At 37.5% G+C, this 22,436-nt stretch overlaps 1 protein-coding gene across 8 annotated transcripts in view; it reads right to left on the bottom strand.

Moving 5' to 3' along the window:
• gbf1 (golgi brefeldin A resistant guanine nucleotide exchange factor 1) overlaps window positions 1-22,436 on the bottom strand; it is a 254,996-nt gene that overhangs the window by 72,051 nt on the left and 160,509 nt on the right. For 5 of the 8 annotated variants that reach the window (XM_072583554.1, XM_072583556.1, XM_072583558.1 and 2 more), the window contains 8 exons: window positions 21,476-21,536; window positions 14,009-14,063; window positions 10,895-10,930; window positions 8,134-8,311; window positions 7,093-7,352; window positions 2,988-3,183; window positions 541-752; window positions 353-451 (listed from right to left, as the gene is read on the bottom strand). In XM_072583554.1, the coding sequence (XP_072439655.1) occupies window positions 353-451; window positions 541-752; window positions 2,988-3,183; window positions 7,093-7,352; window positions 8,134-8,311; window positions 10,895-10,930; window positions 14,009-14,063; window positions 21,476-21,536 (1,097 nt within the window). The remainder of the gene's footprint in view (window positions 1-352; window positions 452-540; window positions 753-2,987; window positions 3,184-7,092; window positions 7,353-8,133; window positions 8,312-10,894; window positions 10,931-14,008; window positions 14,064-21,475; window positions 21,537-22,436) is intronic. The other 3 variants (XM_072583557.1, XM_072583561.1, XM_072583555.1) reach the window with 2 other exon arrangements.

Genomic DNA, 22,436 nt, shown 5'->3' with positions numbered 1-22,436 from the left:
ATTATGTTCATGATTGTCTAAACCCATTTTAAACCCCAATATCCCCAACAATATGCCCTTTTAGGCTCATTACATAAACAATTACCCCTTGTTGCACATCTGACTTTTTACTTGGCAGTCATAACATAATCCTATCAAAATGAAGTCAGAGATGAGAATGAATAACAAAAAGGATTGAAAGAATTTGGTCTCCTGAAGTCCAGATTGCATTTTAGATCTCCAAGATTAAACTAGGATGAGCATGATCATCATGGTCAGCTACCACAAAGGCTGGTCAATGTGCATATGAAGCAGATTCTATCTACTGAGACCACTCTGATTAGACTCAGTTTCATCATTAAATTTCACTTACCTCAAGTTGAAATTTAAGATGTTCCCTCATGCTTTCAAATAAAAGGAAGCACAGCCGGAGAGAAGTGGCATACAAATTAAGACGTTCCACAGTTAACAGCTGAAAAACAGTTTAGGAAACACAGTTGTAGTATACCCTCATTACAAATTCACCAGTCTAAAAAATCCAATGAATTATCAAATGCTTACCTGAAACAGGTGTCGACAGAGCTCATCTTTAACAAGACCAAGCAAAGAAGTATAGGTGGCGATGTGGGTCGATTCCAGTGCTATAGTAAGTAACTGTAAACCCATATGAATCATCACATCAGAGTTGTGACGGTCATGTGGATTGGTGAGAGAGATAAGGAACCGAAATAGCTCTCGTATGCAAGGCAAACCATATGGAACCAGAGCTGCACCTGAAAGAGATGCACTCACGTGTTAGTCCAAATTACGTAGAATATAGAGTGTATAAGAAAGGCTATTAAGAATCCTGTGGTGCAGGTGTTAGCGTTCAAAACTCTGGGCAACAAGGACTGGGTTCAAGTCCCAACTTCCCTGGAGGTGTTTCATAACATGTCTGCACAGGCTGCATTAGATAACAACAAACAGGCAATTTGTGCAAAATGCCCTGTGCTGGTGCTTATACATTATGAGTCTCCTCAGAGTAGATGAGTACAACCTATTTCAGTAAATCTGTTTAGTTCCTTTCTGAAAGTTTTAAAGTCAATTGTCACATCCATTTCCGGTCATCGGTATCTCATATTTTTAACCATTCCGGATATGTAAATTTCTCCTTGTTTGTGTAGTGAATTTATTCACAACTACTGTGTACATATGTTCCCTGGTTTGTATTCTCCCACACCTTTGATTTTACAAAGGCGCAGAGTCTGCTGACATCCGCAACTGTACGTGCGGACAATTCCAAGCTAATATGTCATCACAAATTTATGTGCCATCATGGGATTAAAAAAGTGTTTTGCAAAATACTGTATTTGCTGACACAGGTGCAGATAAGATTCTCTGCACTTGCATGTTGCAGCCTTTGCGTATCATAGAATCCCTACAGCGTGGAAACAAGTCCACACCGACCCTCTGAAGAGCAACACACCCAGACCCATTCCCTCACCCTATATTTACCCCTGACTAATGCACCTAACCTATATATCCCTGAACAGTGAGGGCAATTTAGCATGGTAGCTCAGTGGTTAGCACTGCTACCCCACATACCAAGGACCCAGGTTGGATTCCAACCTCAAGCAACTGACTGTGTGGAGTTTGCACATTCTCCCAGTGTTTATGTGGGTTTCCTCCGGGTGCTCCGGTTTCCTCTCAGTCCAAACAGGTAAGGTGAATTGGCCGTGCTAAATTGCCCATAGTGTTCAGGGATGTGTTGGCTAGGTTCATTGGTCAATGATCAAATTAATTTTCCACATAACATCACCTTTCTCCAAGAGTTCCAATGCCGTCTTGTATTATGTCACATCTTTTCTCAACGTGGCACACTGGTTTACTATAATCTGAGAACTTTAATATTGAGTAACTTAATCCCAAGTACAAATGCAATTATGAGTAAGTGGTCCCCAGTTTTGGAGTACTATCTAAGAGCCTTTTCTAAAAACTGGATTTTCTGTCTCCAGATGTTTTTCTACCACTTCTTTCAGTATAATTGTAACTACATTTGCTACCATTAACCTTACATTGATTGTTCTCTGGTTTGGTCCCTTTTTTTTATATATAAAAGTAACATTTCGTGGTTCTTTGGTACTATCCTGTCTTCTTTGGGAATTTTATTAATAAAGCTAGCAACTTTGCTACGAAATCCACAGCTTCACTGAATAAACATGAGCACAGATTATCCATACCTGACGTTTTAATATTTTAATTTTAGTTTAATTGTTTTCTCCTTTTCCAACTCGTCCATGGCAATATACTGAATTGCTCAATGTGCTTCATAGTCTGAGTTTTGCTGAGACAAAGTGCCTCAGTGTAACAGAACAGTTTAATTCAAATTCTAATTTGAATCAAACTGCTGAGTGGCACGATAAAGAAATTTGGAAGTCAAATGTTTATTGGGTCAATTCAGAGAGATGGACGAGAACTGAAGAGAAAGAAGTGTTAGATAAAACCCAGGAAGAAAAAAAAACAGGTGGAATAAAATTCAGGAAGAAGACACATACTCAAAACTTAAGAAGAAAATTTTCCAAGCAGGACACGTTTTAAGTCACTGCATGAAATATTAAATACAGTAATTTACAAATTAGCATAGAGTGGAAACTTTTCTCATTTCAATTTTTAAAGGTAAGCTAAATAACTTCAGAAAATAATATTTTCAGTTTTACTTGTCTTGCTTTGTACTTTTAAATTACACCAAGGATTCAGGAATTAGCTCTAACAGATGTATCAGAATGCAATACTTTAGTCTGCATGTTCAATTTAATATCAACAAAAACAGGTTGAACATCAAAGTTATGTAAAATTTGCATAACTAAACCTGAAACTAAGTCAACCAGGCCAATTAGCATTTATGATATTAGTGGATTGTAAAATATATAAAGATGCAAATTAGATTTTTATTAAAATTCATAGCAGCTATTTTATCAGCAAATTGCATACTGTATTTAACATCAGGATATGTGATCACTATTACAAACCTTCCTTTTGAGTTGACTGTGTAAACCTAACTCCATGAGGGTTAACATAGTCCATATCATGTACTTCATGGATTGAAGCAGTATCGGACATTTCTGCAAGGGAATCACGATCTTCAAATACTTCTGGAATAGACTCCACTGACATTGATTGAGCCTTCTCTTCCTTAGGTATAAAACATTCCACTCTTCCACTCTTCTAGGAAAATAGTAAGCTTTCATGTTAGTTCATCTGGATGGTCCAATTAGATTCTTTACATTGTATCTGCGAACATTATACAAACTTTTGATATGGTCAAGGGTTAACTGCCTACTTGAGAAAAAGAAAGTTCACCAACATGCATGACTTATTGTCACAATCATAGATAACTCGATGGTTTTTAAAGCCTCTTTAGATACTGTTGATGTAGAAGGCCTTGACACAAAGAAAGAGAGTTGAAGATAAACTGAAGGAAAAAAACTGTCTACAACAATCAAACTCTACAACCAGCATGTGCAGACTTGACCTCACTCAGTCAAGGGGAACAAACTTGGTGAATAGGAGATGGTAGTGTACAGATCTTTATCAAAAACAAACCAAGAAACACAAGTAAAAGAAACAAACCATTACATGAGATTTTTGAAACTTTACTACCAATCAATGACCTTCTCGCTGTTATTTCTTACACCAGTCCATATGCACGATAAAATATGCAATCATCTAATTAGTGGAACAACTTCCAAATGTTGGTCCACTTGGGACAATGAACAGCAATAGTGTTCCAATTATTATGCATCAAATTTTTATCTTCCCTCAGCCTTGACGAGTAATATTTCATCCCCAAACAGAAGATTTTTGGATCAAGCCCACTGCAGTGACTAGAATCTAGGCTGGTACTCTAGTGCAGTATTTTTGAGCTATTGCACAGCCTGTGGCTCAATCTTCAGGACATAACCAAGCAAAAAGGGCTGTGTAGAAAATTATGTGCATGTACAAGGTCCAATCACATTATTCCAAATAGAGAAAGCACATTCTCTCATGCCATGGATAGCATTCCTCTCTCAACCAATATCACAGAGGATAATCTGGTTACTTCTCTCATTTTTGTTCATGGAAGCATGCTTCAGCTATGTTGCCAATATTTCAAAAGCAAGTCGCTGCTTGGGATAATGTATGAAGCACTATCTAAATGCAAGTTCTTTCTTTCTTTCTAATTGTTACTGAAAATATGTGTGCGAAACAATTTGAAAATATCGATTGAAATGTTATTTGTTGTTTAGCTACTCAAGGAAAACAAATTTTGCTCTGCAAGTGTTTGTAGCATAGTACAATGCTAAAACATGTCCAAACATACAAACAAGGAGCAAAAGTAGGCCATTCAGCCCTTTGAGGCAGCTCCCCCACTCCACCCTCCTGATAACCTCTTGTTCCTTGGTTAAGAACATGTGTACCTCAGCCTTTGCAGAAAAAATTCAGCTTCATTTCTTTCAAACGGTGAGCCCTGAATTTTAAATTTCTTTTTAACTGCATTCTACATTTGCTCCAAAAGAGATTTCTCAGGACATGTGTGTGTCAACAAAATTATCTGAATGCTATTAAACTCTAGCAGGTACAAAGCTAGTCTGTCCGATCTATCATCATAAGACTACACCTACCCCCAAGGGCCAGGTATTTGTGCATGGAGTCATAGGAGAGCAGGGAAGTGCTAAATGGATATTTTTTGTCAGCATTCACACTGGAAAAAGACAATGCTGTCAAGGACAATACTGAGAAACAGGCTACTAGACAAGGTGGGATTGAGGTTCACAAGGAGGTGGCGTTAGATATTCTGGAAAGTGCGAAAATAGATAAGTACCCTAGGCCAGATGGGATTTATCCGAGGATTCTCTGGGAATCCAGGGCAGAGATTGCCGAGCCTTTGGCTTTGATCTTTATGTCGTCATTGTCTACAGGAATAGTACTAGAACACTGGAGGATAGAGAATATTGTTCCCTTGTTGAAGAAGGGGAGTAGAGACAACCCTGGTAATTATAGACCGGTGAGCCTTACTTCAGTTGTGGGTAAAGTGTTGGAAAAGGTTATAAGAAATAGGATGTATAATTATCTCAATAGGAATGAGTTGATTAGGGATTGCAATATGATTTTGTGAAGGTCGTGCCTCACAAACCTTATTGAGTTCTTTGAGAAGGTGACCAAACAGGTGGATGAGGTGAAAGCGGTTAATATGGTGTATGTAAATTTCAGTAAGGTGTTTGATAAGGTTGTCCATGGTAAGCTACTGCACAAAATACAGAGGCATGGGATTGACGGCAATTTAGCAGTTTGAATCAGAAATTGGCTGGCTGAAATTAGACAGAGGGAGGTGGTTGATAGGAAATGTATATCCTAGAGTTCAGTTACTAGTGGTGTACTGCAAGGATCTGTTTTGGGTCCACTGCTGTTTGTCATTTTTATAAACGACTTAGATGACGGCATACAAGGAGAGGTTAGTAGATTTGTGGACGACACTAAGGTCGGTACAGTTGTGGATAGTGCCGGAGGATGTTGGAAGTTATAGAGGATCATAGATAAGCTGCAGAGTTGGGCTAAGAGGTGGCAACTGAAGTTTAATGCAGAAAAGTGAGAAGTGATTCAATTTGGAAAGAGTAACAGGAACATAGAGTACTGGGCAAATGGTAAGACTCTTGGTAGTGTAAATGAGTAGAGAGATCTCGGTGTCCACGGACATAGGTCCCTCAAAGTTGCCACCCAGGTTGATAGGGCTGTTAAGAAGGCATATGGTGTGCTAGCTTTTGTTAGTAGAAGGATCGAGTTTCGGAGCTATGAGGTCATGCCGTAGTTGCACAAAGCTCTGGTGCTGCCACACTTGGAGTATTACATGCAGTTCTGGTCACTGCATTATAGGAGGGATGCAGAAGCTTTGAAAAGGAATCAGAGGAAATTTACTAGGATGTTGCATGGTCTGGAGGGAAGGTCTTATGAGGAAAGGTTGAGGGACTTGAGGCTGTTTTCGTTAGAGAGGGGGTTGAGATGTGACTTAATTGAAGCAGATAAGATAATTGGAGGGTTAGATAGGGTGGACAGTGAAAGCCTTTTTCCTAGGATGGTGATGGTTACCACAAGGGAGCATAGTTTCAAATTGAGGGGTGATAGATATAGGACAGATGTTAGAGGTAGTTTCTTTACAAAGAGTAGTTGGGGCGTGGAACGCACTGCCTGCAACAGTTGTAGACTCGCCAACTTTACGGGCATTTAAATGGTCATTGGATAGACATGGACGAGAATGGAATAGTGTAGGTTAGATGGGTTTCAGATTGGTTTCACAGGGTGGTACAACATCGAGGGCCGAAGGGCCTGTACTGCACTGTAATGTTCCCTGTTCTATTAATCTAGAAACTTTCAATGAATTGCATCCAACGCATCTACTTCCTTCTTTAAATAAAGTGACCAATACCACATACAATACTCTACACATGGTCTCATTAGTGCCTTGTATAACTGAATATTAACTATCTACTTTTCTGTTCAATTCCTCTCACAATAAATTATTACGTTCTATTAGCTTTCCTAATTGCTTGCTGAGGAGGAAGTGAGGACTGTAGATGCTGGAGATCAGACTCGAGAGTGTGGTGCTGGAAGCACAGCAGGTCAGGCAGCATCCGAGGAGCAGGAGAACGAAGGGTTTATGCCCGTATCATTGATTCTCCTGCTCCTCAGATGCTGCCTAATCTGCTGTGCTTTTCCAGCACCACACTCTGGACTAATTGCTTGCTGTATTGTATAGTAACCTATTGCAATCCATGCATGAGGATGCCCAGAACCCTCTACATTTCAGAGTGCTACAATCTCTCACTATTTAGTGAATATACTTTTTTTTATTCTTTCTGCCAAAATGAACAGTTTCACATTTTCTCATATTTTGTGGTATTCACCACATTTTGTCCACTCAACTATCTGTAACATTTGTAGCTTCCTTACATCCTCTTCACAACTTGTTTTCCTACCTACCTTTGTGCCGTTTGTTTCATTTTGAACACTGAAATTCTGACCAGAGATTCGTGAAGATAGCAATTGAAAAGGGTGCAAAATAAGTAATTATTAAAAACCTCCATCAATCGTAGCATTTACCTGTGATTCTTGCTGGATTTGCAGTTCTAACATTTTCTCTTCACCAGGCTCAGTGGAAGGGGTATTTACTGGTGTGATACTTGTAGAATTGATGTGATCAAGGTCTGTAAGATCTTCTTTTGATGTTGTCTTTGAGGAAAGCTCCATGCCACTGTCTGTGGTAGGGCTTGAGACAGTTGATGGATTTTCAGAAATAACAGTTGAAGTCGAACTTGCACTGCTTGTCGGTACAACGGAATGTTCTAGGAAGGGTGCTTCACCTTTAAGTACAACAAGTACAACTTACACAGGTCCATAAGTCACAAACTTAAAATGTTTAATTAAGTATTAATTTCTTCAACTCATGAGGCTTAATACCATTGTAATAGTGGTCAAATACAAACAATTCATCACTTCAAGTTACCATATCCCAAGTTATTTTGCAAAGATTGCATAGTATATCTGGAGTCTAATTCTCAGCACTTTAACTTTATAGCTGAGTAAAACCAATACCTCAAAGGGAATGTGAACACTAATGTAAAATCGACTACTGCCCTCCAACTCGCTCTTTTTTCAAGTCAACCAAATCAACACTGAAGAAAACTTAGATACTCCTTGGTAAAAGTTTCCTTATCGACTAACCAGAAGATGATTTCCTCAATATTTTATGAAATTTTTTTTGAAATAAAGAACTCACTGATTACATTTGGAAATGACTTGGAGATGCCAATGTTGGATTAGGATGGACAAAGTTAAAAATCACACAACACCAGGTTATAGTCCAACAGGTTTATTTAGAAGCACTAGCTTTTGGACTAAAGGAGGAATGGCGCTCCAAAAGCTAGTGCCTCCAAATAAATTTGTTGGACTATAACCTGGTGTTGTATGATTTTTAATTTAGAAATGATTACAGATTTGGTTTGTACATGGTATAATTCAACCAAAGTGCTGTTCAAGGGAGACAATTGATTTTTCAATAAAGCAAATTCTTCAGGACCTTTCACAAAAAGAGCTGATTTCATGGTTTCCTCAAAGAGCAAAGGGCAAAAAGTTAAACCATACCTGGATGACTGTTTAAGTGCTGAGGTACAGAACCTACTGAACTGTACAAAACCTGGCCTGGAACAGATGGTTGCTCTGACGTGAGGGGAAGCTTGCTTGCATGACGGGATGGTCGTGGGGATTTCTTCTGCTTTTTCCACTTTGACGAATCACTCATTCCTCCTGCTCTCATTTTAAGCTGAAAGTTAAATTATAATATATTATGATATGAGTACTGCTTTGAAATCCTAAGACACAGATACAGGACAGAGTGTTAATCGGTTAGATGTTTCCTCCTTCAGTTTTTCATTTGCCGTGGGTGATGCTCATTTCACAATATGCAATCAACTTCATGATAAAATATTTTCTTTCACATTTATTTTAAAATGACAACAATTTCTCAGAATGAAATGCTCTGAAAACCGTTACCATGCCCATGAGACAATTAAATGAGAAAATAAGATTTTTTGGAAAGTCACCAGAAAATAATAATCAGTCAAAAGTACGAAGACATGACTGCAGTTAAGCATAGATCCCAGTTGGTTTATGATTATAAACTGAACATCAGCATCAGAGCATAACCTTGAAATAATACATTTTTAAAAAAACTTACAATTAATACTTTCCAAATTGAGGGCGAGACATTCCTTATCTCGTAAGATCTTATTCAACCTTTGCATTTTGTGCATTCGAGGCACAAAAATCTACTCAAATTGAGTGGTTCGAAAAAACCACATTCTGAATTGCAATGTAAATAAATATGCTGTTTACCACAGCACAATCATTCAATAAAAGTCTTCGCACAAAGTATACACTGGAAGCATTTTAGGTCAGGTCTTCTATGTAACCTAGTTCCAAGTTCATTCATCTTGTACCCAGCACAAAAACACAGATGTTAGGAAATACAGATTAATATTAAGTATCCCTTGTGTTACAATGAACTACACTGACTATCCAAAATGATTAATTATGCATGAATGTGGTAATATGGTAAATGCAAGTGAAAATTAGAGGTTGGTAAACTGAAACAAATATTGGAAATTGCTGAGATTAAGGTTCAGAACTTTTAACTCTGATGAAAGCTTTTTCAGTATTTCAGTATTTTTAGTTGTGTTTAAGCATTTTAACCCAAATTTCAGCTGAACTCCAAGTAGTTAACTGAAGCAACGTATCTTTTTAAATATCTCACTGCAGTTTAAATGGTTTGATACAGATTTAGAAATTAAAATAAATGTGTCAGTAAACTGAAGGGTATAATTAGTTAACTTGTGTTTTCAAGCTACTGCATTAGTGCAATTTCTAAGAATGCATTAACGGAGTTAATTCACTCAGCTTCAGTTTAGGTTATTCTCAGTCTATATTTTTCCCCAGTGAATTTCAATCATTCCCATCAGAATGCCCTATATTACCTTCAATTTTAGTTGTCTGCTTACAACATTAGTAGATCAGTCACAAATAGTTTTTAAAATGTATTCATGGGATATGGGCATCACTAACTATACTCCATCACCCATCCTTCACGATGCATCCCTTTTGCACTCGAGCTGGTGATGGTGAATTGTCTTCTTCAATTACTTCAGTCCACAGTGTAGGTACACATACACAATGCTGTAGGTTTCTGATACAATGACAATCGCAAAGCCATAATCAGTTCTGAGACATGATGATCCATGTCTTAGAAATAAACCTGAAGGTGCCTGTGGCCTATATGCCTGCTACCCTTGGGTTTTACATGGTAGAAACCATAGGGTTTAGAAGACAATGTTGAAAGCGCCTTGGTGAATTGCATTAGTAAGTGCTTCTTGCACTGCCACTATGCATCAGTGATGGAGAGGATGAGTGAATGTTTAAGATGGTGAATCATCTGTCAAACAAACTGCTTTATCCTGGTTGATTTTGATCCTTAAGCACTGTTGGAGCTATACTCCTCCAAGCGAGTAGAGTATACATCACACCTCTGCTTTATGTCTTGTGAATAATGGAAAGTCTTTAGGGGAATCAATGATGAGTTACTTGCCAAAGAATAGGTAACCTCTGACCTAGTTCAATACAAATATTAACATAAAGACTCCAAACCAAGTTACTGCTACTCCTGAACAATAAATTATTAAACCTCTTACTATGAAGAGAATTATCAAAATCTTCAAACTGTAAACATGATGAAATATTGTCATAACATCTAAGTGGTGCTTGCAATAAAGACAGTATTTGCCTCAAGTTTGCACTCCCTCTGTGCAATTCATACAATTCTGGTATGAAAGAAAACATGTTTTTCAAAAATATTATTTTCAGTCAAATTCACAAGACATCTCTCAGAACATTTAACCTAATATCTAGTGAAACATGAACTCTCACTATCAAGTTTTAAAGGAAATTAATGATTAGTACATAAAACTGAGCTCCTGAGCAGCAGCATATCCCATGTGTCTGCAAACAATTCTGATAATTTAAGTATGTAATTATGCAAGGAAGATTGACAATGCAGAAAGTTACCAAATAAATTAACTCTGCTTCTTCAAAGAAGCAATGAACGTCTGTATTTGTTAATAACCTTTCTCCATACATTTCAGAGCAGATTCTCACTTAAATTTCTTGCTTGGATTTCTAACTATTTCACTGGCTACAGCTGTTAATCTGCACTGTCAGAATGTGAGCATTGTGAATAAAGTTACAATCATTAAGCACTCTTCTCCCCCACCAGCAGTTAAAGTCTTGAACCATCACAAAACATCTGGTCATCTCCCATGCACTGACACATTTTGCATCAGTCTAACATTCTTACCTGCACTCGTTTGTTTTTCCATAAGATAGTGTAAGCCTCGGAGGAAAAAATTGCAGTTGCCAGTAAATAGTAAATAAAAGTATACAAGTTGCAAAATGAATACGGGATTAAAAAACATTTCTCATTTCAACATTAATAATAGATGTTGTTATTTAATTAAAAATGTGAAAACCAATAATTAAGATGCGCTTTATAATGCACAATTGTGAGAATTTAAGACAGAAATTCATGCCTTAGGCTATTCAGTTCAGTCTAACTTCACATGAAAGAGAAGCTTCCAAAGCACAAGCATCACATCATGCAATTCTTGACACAAACCATGCACCATATTTAAAAATATAATAACAAGGACATGTAGGGCCATATTAAGTATCACCTTTATATATTTTTGGAATTAGCATTTATCTGCTCTTGAACAAGACAAGCCACTTACTGACATCTTAGTGCAAGCTCAATTACTGATTATAAGTAACAATACAGCTTGATCACCAGCACTAGCAATGCATTCTTATTCAATTTTAGCTCAATTTGGATACAAGAACTACAAGCTGTCTTACACATGCTCCAAAGACATTTAACCATTTTCAGAATGCTCAAATTGAAGTATTTCATTGTCCTGAGCAGGAAGATATCATTAAGCCTCCAAATTTTTGCCACAGTTTTATAACCAATATCAGAATTTATCAATGTTATAAATTCTGTACCACTAATGGTGGCAGTACAATGTTTATTTCTATCAGAGGGTTAGATAGGGTGGACAGAGAGAGCCTTTTTCCAAGTATGGTGATGAGGGGTGATATATATAGGACTGATGTCAGAGGTAGCTTCTTTACAAAGAGTAGTAAGGGTATGGAATGCTTTGCCTGCAATGGTAGTAGATTCGCCAATTTTAAGTACATTTAAGTCATCATTGGACAAGCATATGGACGTACATGGAATAGTGTAGATTAGATGGGCTTCAGATTGGTATGACAGGTCAGCGCAACATCGAGGGCCGAAGGGCATGTACTGCTCTGTAATGTTCTATGTTCTTCACGATGAAAAAAAATTCAGTGCCTTATAGGGATGAAAACAAATGGGATAACATGTAGGGAATCAAAACCTTAAGTAAAAATGACTGTGGCTGAAGAGGCAGAATTTTAATAGGCTTGTGATAAGATAGAGTCACTGATACTGCAGCTGAAAGAATACTCATTAATGATGCACTTGGCAATAAGCAGTAGTGGAGGAATGATGATGCATGCAAGGATGAATAGATGAAGAAAAATACACAGATGTGACAGTATAAAGCTATGGATAGAAACTGAAAGCGAAAGTGAGAATGTGAAAATCTGTTTGATAGCGAGTAGGAAACCAGTACAGCCTCGTAATGATGGGTGCGATATCAATGCAAACTACAAAACGTGACACCACCTGGGACAAAGCAGCTCACTTCATTGGACCACTGTAAACATACATCAATGGCCAGAAAGTGTGCCGTCTACAAACATTATGTCAGCAATTCACCACAAATAAAATTCTTCCAAATCCATGATCTCTATCACCCTGATGTACAAGGGCAGCAGGTACATAGGAACCAAGCACATGCGAACACCACCAGCTGCAAGACCTGAGTCAAGTCATATATCAACCCCTTCTCTGTTTCTGGGTCAAAATTCTGGAACTCCCTACCGAACAATACTGAGAGTTGAGCAATACCACAATGACTACAGTCGTTCAAATAGGCAGGTCACCATCACTTTCTCAGGAGTACTCAGGAATAACCAATAAGTATTGGAATTGCCACAGCACGTGTCTCATAAACAAATTAAAAAGAAAATGATACTCGAAGTTAAATGTGGAAGTCAGCAAGGCAAGCATTAGAATGCTTCAGCGTCAAGGTGATAATGGGCTGGACGGGGAGTTTTAGCCATGGTGGCAGAGATTAGTTAAAAGACTCAACACATTGCAGGAAAGATTTGGAGCAGGAGTTTCAGATCAGGATTGAACAGGGTGGAACTATGGGATTTACCTCATTGCACCACAGTAAGACAAGTACTAAAAGAAATTTCAATCCTCTCAATGGCTGATGTCAGTCAGTTCTTTAAAGTTGGGTCAATAGTTCTTGCTTCAGATCTTGGTGAGAATCAACATTTCAAATGGAAAAGTAAACTTGACTTCCTAATCACAAATCTCCTCAAGAACTGCACAAAACACAATTGTACTCAGAATGATAAAGAGATTTGGTAGTATGGGCAGGGGAAAATAGGAAAGTGAAAAAAAAACAAAGTGACACAAAAACATAAGACTGTTTAAGAGAGAATTGGTCGACATTTTGATCTACTCTTTCAAATTAGTCGAGTTCTTGGTGAACTCTGGAAAGAATTACAATAAAGCAATGCTAGCACCTCCGAAAAAGTTGGATAATTTAACTGGAAATGCAGGATCTAAGATTCAATTGTCAGGAAGGCAGTGTTTTAATTTCATACACTAAGACAAGCTTTGAACCATCTTTCGTTGTATCCACTCATCTGCATTAGAAGAGTCAAAATTGACAAACCATAATTAGCTAAAGGTTGAGCAATGTTGTGTCTTTTGTATGTTTTTTAGATTTGGTTCATAATCACTTGCTTTTTCTTCAATTTTTAAACAAGACAAATTATATATCATCACAGCACTGGCATCAGTTATCAATTGGTAGGCAATGATATTTGTTGTCGCAACAAAGAAACTGCCTGCATCTGAACAGAGGAGATTGGTTATCCATGGAGCACTTGCATCAGTACTTATGGAGAGCACCTGATGGTATGGGACAGCCAAGATAATTGTCAAGGCTACAGTGCTTGCGTTTTAGCTATAAAAAAGGGGCATGGCAGATTTTGTGTTGGGAAAATTCCAATGAACTCCCAATTCTTAATTTCCTGTCAACTAGTGACTTCTCATCATTGCACACTTTGAAATGTTATTATTCAAAACTCTGGAGTCTGAGATACAGTAAAGAACCAATGCCAAGCACACCCAGTCAAAGTAAGAAATTTACAAGTAAAACATCGATACAGGACAGAATAACTTTAATTGAGCCAAAAGTCATAATGGACTCTATCGAATAAACAAAAACAGTATGAATTTTACTACCTTTTTCATGCTGGCTCCCACAAAACTCTTGGCTTCTTCTTTAAACTGAGGTAACCTATAAAAATAGTTAATAACTATTAGAAAATAGCGAAGAGAATTAGAGACAGTTTCTGAAACAAAAAGTTTGTTTTACAGTTACAGTTAACTGGAAGAGTGTGCTAATAATAGTGCCCCAGTGTTCCATAGAATTACCCAAAATGTATGACATCCTAATGAGAACACCAATTTACCTGACAGGCTGCTACCTTGGGCTAAAGTCATTCACACAAAATTTTGTCACTAACAGAACAGTAACTATTTAATAAACATCTTCAAGTATAATAAAAGACAGAGAAAGGATTTCAAATCTACGTTTATGCAACATAAACCATACCCCTTCATAAACACATTCACAATTAAAAAAGACAAGACAAAGAATTTGGCACACTCGCCATGCGCGAAAAAAATAAAGAGAGAAAACAAAACTCCAAAAGATTAACAAATCCAAATTTCAAGTATCCGTTAAATTCTCTCCCCTTTCCACACTGATGACACTGCTGTCTGCAGAGCGACTGTTTGTCAAATTGATAGGTGATCAGGTGAACCTAGGTCTTGTTAGGACTTTTTAAAACTTTCTTTGTTTTCTGTATTTTCCCACACCACAGAGCGATAAACAGATGGATTCTTCTCCCTCTGGTGCCGGCCATTTACGGGTTTAACATTCTGCAGTTTAACCAAAAGGCAATATTTCCTTACTTTGAAAGTCTCTCTGTGACACTCAGTTTCAAATTCACCACCAACCTCCTCTGCTTCAAAAAGTAACATACGACACAACTCAAAAATATGCAGCACTTTACTTTCAATTTGGAAAGCTCTCGTAGAATTTCAGTTCAATTTCCATTTCAGTTTATAGTCCACAAAAAAAAAGTACCTTACAATAAGATAAAATCATCCCAGTCCCAAAAGACCATAGGCTTAGTGTCTCATCACAGAGAGATGACTAGTGATTGTTTAGCCTCCAGGTCACGATGCCTCAAGGGCAAAGGTTGAGAAGAGAATCCTTCATTGTAACCTTAGCCTGTACGGGAATTGAACATACGCAGTTGACAGTACTCTGCATTGCAAAACAGCCATTCAACCAATCTAAGCAACCCCTTCTTCTACAATATACACAAACGCATGTAATGCATAGAATCCCAGGTTAATACAGTAGAGTTTACAACAGTCATTTTGAAGAGCAATTTACTGAGCTCCACACCATGCTCTTTATCCATACATTTCTGTGCAATATTTACCAAATTTACCCAATGTCTTTTCAAAAAACTACTATTGAATCTGCATCTAGCAAACTTTGATGCATTTGAGATCCTAACCTCTCATTGTCTTCAAGAGTTTTCCTCATGTCATATTTGATTCATTCATAAATCACTTTAAATCCATGCCCTTTGGTCATCAACCTTCCAAGTCAATTAGATATCTTCTCTATCTATCTACACAAAATTTTAAACATTTCCATTTTCTCTGCTTTATCTTCTCCAGTGTGTGGAGAACAAGATGCTTCTCCAGTCCTTCGAAATAATTGCAACCCCTCAATGGGATTATTCCAGTCAATCTCTTCTCTACCTGCTCAAGCCCTCACTCCCTTTCTAAATAACATACTACTCTACGAGAGGTTAAATCAGTTAGCATAACTTCCTGAATAATGGCGCACATACGTCTACTTATGAACCATAATATATCTATGGCTTTATTAACGACTCTCTTAACCAACCACCTAACAGCATCAGGCAACATGCGACATGCGACAGGAAGTCAGAAAGAACTGCAGCAGAGTGGTAGCACTGAGTTTAGTGAGAATAAGAGTAAACATTTAAAATTTTAAAGTATAATCTTATGTAATTCTTCAATAACTTTATATTCCATCTTCAAAGAATTGTGTCTTGTTCACAAGCTCACTACCATTATTTAAATAATGATTGACAACATATTCACTGTGAAGACAATTTTGGCTTGTTAACAGAATTCAACACCAAATCTGAAGTATTCATCATAAAAGCCCAAAATCCTCTCCACTTGTCTAGTTTTTTTTATTTTATTAATTTTCAAATTAGCTTCTACTTGTGAAATTGGATTTCCTGCCTTTTAATTTTAAACTCATTCATTGGAATGTTGTCCAAAAACAATTAATGATGTGCAATACAGGCTGCCAACATCCACCTTCTCTACAATACCTTACTCCCTATGTCCATATTGAATGCTTTATTCCTTGGTCCTTTTTCACATTGTTCCTAATGAACCTGCAGTTTCTTCATCAATGCCTTTTTAGACAGAACTTTATCAGGACCAAGCAAAAAAAAAAGCCTACTCCTATTCTTGTAATCCTTACTAGTTCTTGTATAGTCAAAAACTTGAGCTTTCAAGTGATGCACACATTGAGCATTATTAATTAACTGAGTCCATAGAAAATCAGAGGTTATTTAATAATTAATAACTTTGTCATGTTCATCACAAACCCAAGAAGAACTATTAACGTTATGAAATTTGCTTTATGAATATTCCATTTCACACACATTCCCACCCTCAAATGTTTGAAACAAAGACATACAAAAATATCAATAATGCTTTTAAATATTTAATTATGATACTATCAATTGCAGATTTCTATTTGTTTTAAGTCCTCATTGATCACAAGTTATAGAATAACCTCTTCAAAGGATTGGTGAGGACTTAGTGGGCCGAATAGCCTGTTTTCACACCATAGAGATTCTAACAATACTATACTCTCGCACCTCCATTATTTAACTATTATATTGTTGTCTCTGTTTACCATGTGTAGTTATAAAATTGAATACAAATTTTTAAATTAAAATAGGGACAAGGTTAAGCATCTACTTATACCACCTTCAAACCCGCTAAAAGATTAGGAATCATTAGCCAGAATGTAACCCATTAAGGCAGCACTACGAAGTCACCGGGATTTCTCATCTGTTCTGCGTAAAATGTACTTTCAGCTGAGAGGGGGATCATTAAGCCAATTTCTTCATAAGCCAGTGATGGTAAACTGGGCAATGCATTTACTTAAACAACTGTCATCTAAATCAGTTCTTACTCAAGAGGGGCACTGGGTGGAATCTAGAGGAATCACCACCTGCCTACCCAGCTAACTGTCAGAAAACGGGGTTCACAGCACAGCAGAAAATATGACAATTCAGCATAGTGGAATGGAAGGCAAGGCAAAACAAATTGCAGCTAAAAAATGATCTGCAAACTACTCAAACCCATTCTTATTTGTTAAAGGATACTTGTCCAAATCATACATTTTTAGGGACTTTTTTAACTATACCTCTGATACAGTCTTAAAACACTTGAGTTGTTACAGTTCACAAAATCAATGCATGGCTACCAAATAAACAAAAATGAGTGTTAAACACTATAGGACTCTTGAATTTTATTCTGGTTGCAATACCTACATATTCCTTTAAGAGTACCTATCCTCCACAGCCATTAAGTGACTGCAATTTGTGTTAATTGCACTGCTTCATTATAACAGAACTTAACACTTAATAGATCAGGCATTAGGTGGGTGGTCAAAAACAGCAGACATCAGTGTATTATCTAACAAGCTGCTTCACAAACTGAGCTAGAGAATAAATAGATTTGATGTTCTAAATCCCACCATACAATTTAATCTTGTATTTTAGCACTTGTACTGTGATTCTCCTAATTCCACAACATCTGTTCCTCCCATAAGCTCTCTTCATCAGCAATGTGCATGGAATAGTACTACCAAGAGCAATCATGTGAATACAAAATGAATATATCCTTCAGGTCCCCAACATTTTACTGAGCAGAACTCATTACAGAAAAGCCAATAAGTGTACTGCAAGATTTAGTAATATTAAAAACCATACCCACATTAGAGAGACAACTCTGATTTTTCTTTTACAGATTCCTCTGGTCTTTAACATAGTAATACATTGAAAGATGATTCAAAGATTTTGCATAAGGTACATATTAACTAATATGTCATACTTATTAATTGTACCCCTTCTCATGTCCAGAGTGTCAGAATAATCTCCAATACATTACACAAGGAGAAATGCTGACGTAACTGCATCATAGAAGGCAGAAGTCACATCTACATATCAATACAAAAATCTCTAATACTTAACAAAATAAATCACCAAATTTTAACAGATGGCAAAATTGCATTTGAAACTGAAGATGATTTTCATTCAAATTGCATTCCTGAAAAGCTAAATGACATCTGGAAAGTCCTTGTGAAGTTAAAACTGTGGGTAGTGCACATTAAATAGACTGTTTGAAAATTAGATCACGAATGTGAATCAGAGAAGCAATAAAAGCCAGATTCAGAATTTGACGTGAGAACAGAGGGGAAACAAATAAAGCAAATGATCATAGTGAAAGCAAAGAATCCACCAATAAACACAGATAGGACAACACTGAAGAAACTGAGATGTCACAATTTCAGAAACCTGAAAAAGAACTTTCATGTCTTTGTCAATTACAAAAGATCAAGGTAGTGAAAATTTCAGAAAAGAACACAGATAGAATCGACATAAAACTGACAGGACAGAAACTTGCCACTGAACCCAACTATTCTGCATTGTTTATACTTCACAGAAAACTTTGCTTACTTTAAATACTTCTTCCCAACCTACTTCTGCACCCTTCACTCCCTTCATCCTGATGCACGTTCTAAGGAACTTCTTAGGTGCATCAAAAGTATTCACTTCATCATTTCACATGACAGCAAGTTCAGTCCCTCTATCATTCACTGTATGAAGAAATTTCTCCCAAATTCCTAACTTGTTCTGTCAGTGACTCTTTTGACTTTACGCCCTTTTGACCTGGCCTCAACCACAAGTAAGGCAGTTTCTCTATATGCACCTGATCTAAAACTGTTGCATGCTGCAACTGAGCTTGATTATTATCCATATGGCTCGCTATAGACCTACTCTACCAATAACCTCCTCTTAGTTTGAGTATAAAACATGCCCAAAATGACTATCTACCAGTTTTCAGTTGGATAGCTTTAGAGTCATCTAAAAGGGCAAATCCAAAGAGTTAGCATTTAGTTAAATTAGAAAAGGCCCCACTGCCTTGAAAAATCAGAAGGAAAATGAAGAGAAGGAGTATAGATTAGATTACTTACAGTGTGGAAACAGGCCCTTCGGCCCAACAAGTCCACACCACCCTGCCGAAGCGCAACCCAACCATACCCCTACATTTACCCCTTACCTAACACTACGGGCAATTTAGCGTGGCCAATTCACCTGACCCTGCACATCTTTGGACTGTGGGAGGAAACCAGAGCACCCGGAGGAAACCCACGCAGACACGGGGAGAACGTGCAAACTCCACACAGTCAGTCGCCTGAGTCGGGAATTGAACCCAGGTCTCTGGTGCTGTGAGGCAGCAGTGCTAACCACTGTGCCACCGTGCCGCCCTAAGAAAGAAGGAAGAGAGATTCCAGTCAGCTGTTAACCAAGAAACAGAACATAAAATATATTATGCTCAAATAGATTTAAAAACAAATAAAAACTATTTAAAAAGCGTGCAAACTGAAAATGTTCAGAATTACTGGTCTACAGACACGACTATTAGCTCGGCCATATCAAATGTCTGGGTCAATTTTCCCTTAATATTAGTAGATCAATATAATGATGATCACAGGAGGTTTATAAAGTGTATTTGTGGATAGAAATGTTAGCACAGTTATTTGAAACAATGCTGCATTTCTCCAATTTCTGGTCTAATTGTGTAGGTGAATTATGGTTAGCAGGTGTGACTTGCTGTCCCCAACGCCAGTAATATTCACTGGTTCAGAGTTCCCATCAGTTTGTTTAGAGCAGATTAGTTAGCCTCTTGGCCCAGTTGCAAGGTCTTGGCTGTGGAGTCCTGCATCACCAGAAGTCATTAGAAATCAGACACCTGCATCTTCTGGGTGTTGAAGACCATCAACTGAGGCCAAGTCATTAGGGATCCAAATGTAAGCAGCTATGCCTATTTCTTTTACTTCTTGCAGGTTCGCAGTGAGAAGGGGCTTAGGCATTGGCTTTCAGTGGCCTCCATGCCTGCCATCCCAGTCCCAGTTCCTGGCAAAAACATCCCCTCCAAACTCAGCCAGCAGACTGCCCTAGCTTCTGAAATCTAGTTCTTTTCTCATATTGGACTGGTGACACATTGAGCCCAATAATTATCTATTTAAAAGTCTTAATTAAATGTCCAACATTTAATTGCTAAAGTGGCAAGAAGGGGGGGTGATCATTTCTCCAGGGTCAAAACTCTCAATTATTTAGCCTTCGCACTACCTCCACAAAGGTTAAAAAAAAACACCCATACACTCATTTCTAAGATATCTTGCAAATCAAATTCACGCTTTCGGAAAGAAGGAAATGAAGGAAGGACACATGTACAGAACAGAAGGATAGCAATAATATCACAGATAACCAATTACAATGAGCTAAACCTGAACCCCAAACAAAAGTGACATTGTCACTTGCAAATATATTACTTGCAATAAAACAAAATGTGCTTCACTTCGGGGAAAAAAAGCATCCCTTTGAAATAACAGATCTGTTTGGGATTCAGAAAAATAAGGGTCAGTTGAGCAGGAGCTATATCAGATGACCCTGCCAGCACAAAATAAGCAATACAAACTCATTCAGCCACACCCCAGTAAGCCAATCAGGTGTCCAACGTCACAGTTTATCATTCTATCAAAAATTACATAAAAAGCTTAAAATTTGAGTGGCAGAATGAACTCTAGCATTCGCACCATTAACTGACTTGCCACAGCTGACCCTGAAAATCAATGTTGAGAGTTTTACAGTGCTTTGATGAATAAATCAGGCAGCTACTTTGAAAAGACAGAACACCCATGCACATGTCCATTACAGTTAGCTTACATATCCATTAACAAGACAGAGGAAAATTTCTCCATGTACAATACATGCTCTAATAGTTTGCTCAAGAATTATATAAGCAAAAGATGTGGAAGTACTCTAATTGTAGGTCAACTCAACTTGTGAAATGGTAATGAAGAAACAGAAAGTCTAGACATGATGGCGGTGCAAACTATGAGGCAAGAGGACACAGAGATGATTAAACTTACTTTCTTTTAAATAGAATAACCCTAAACCAGAGAATAAAAATATTTGACAAACCTAACAGTACATAAACAAATAACTCCTCGAGGATTTCATGCAGGTTACAGCTGCAGTCAAACTCAATATCAAATGACATACCTGTTAAAGAATTTTGTTGGCTCAAAATATAATTTTAAAAGTCTCTTTTCATCCAAAAAAAACCTCTTACATTTGCACTGCCCAGAAACACAACTGCAGTGCCAGGGCTAAATGAGACAAGTCCATTTTTTTTTATTAAGGTATCAAAGCACAAGAAGTTAGTAGCACTTAGTTAGCCCCAAGGGAGAGCTGTGACAGGTTAATCTCTATAGTCTACCTTGAGAACAGCAGCTGCACCATGTCTACCAGTGTGTGCTCAGCAGATTTCCTCAATAACTCTGCAGAGAGAAAAAACAAATAACACAGGTGTCATTATGCATTGCGATATTATCAAGAGGCTCCAACAAGTAGACCTCCCTCCTAGTTTTGTTTACCAAGGATTAAGCTGAGCTTATTAAACCATTTTAAATTAAACTCGATGCATTTGTCTCACACAAACAGAAGGAAGATGGCACTAGAGCACTGCCAGCCATTGTGTGAGCAGCTGTCTGTTTATCCCTTCAGTGCACTAAATGCCCTTTCACTGCTTTTAAAGTAGAATACACATTTCTGATCACATATCTGCAAACAATACCTATATATCTCTAACAGTATGACATTTAAAAAGCAAATTGTGAGAAGTACAGAACCATTTAACACTTGAAGCATACCTTACTCAAAATGATTTCTCTAAGGTTTGTCAGGACTCAAAGGGTTAAATCAGAAAGGCATCCTTCAGTTTGCAAATTGCGTCAGTGCAATTTTGCAAAAGTCCTTTGATGACTTGCATGGAATGCAACCAACCCTTTCTCACCACACAATTAGCAATGCATTTCCCGAACAAAATAGTTATGGTAAATACGCAGGTTAACTAAATATCAAGAAATAAATATTCATAACAGGATGCAACAGGAATTTGTTCCATTAAGTATAATAGTAAGTGAACAGGCATTTCCCCTTCTCGACTTGTTCAACCATAAGCCAGTTATAGTGACTTACACCATGCATATCATGGGCCTGTGGTGGAATCAGACTGTACTGATACATTAAAACCACCTGGAAAAGAAATATTTTCCACTAATGCCATGAATTTTACAATATTTCTTCAGAACTTAACATTGTAGGATCAAGAGGAAGGAAGACATCTACCCTCAGAAGGTTGTATGCTTTTTGGAATTTCCATCTCAAAAAAATGATGG

The sequence above is a fragment of the Chiloscyllium punctatum genome, chromosome 13, assembly GCF_047496795.1.
Source record: "Chiloscyllium punctatum isolate Juve2018m chromosome 13, sChiPun1.3, whole genome shotgun sequence".
In the NCBI taxonomy this organism is placed as follows: domain Eukaryota; kingdom Metazoa; phylum Chordata; class Chondrichthyes; order Orectolobiformes; family Hemiscylliidae; genus Chiloscyllium; species Chiloscyllium punctatum.
This window is presented reverse-complemented; position numbering and strand designations above follow the sequence as displayed.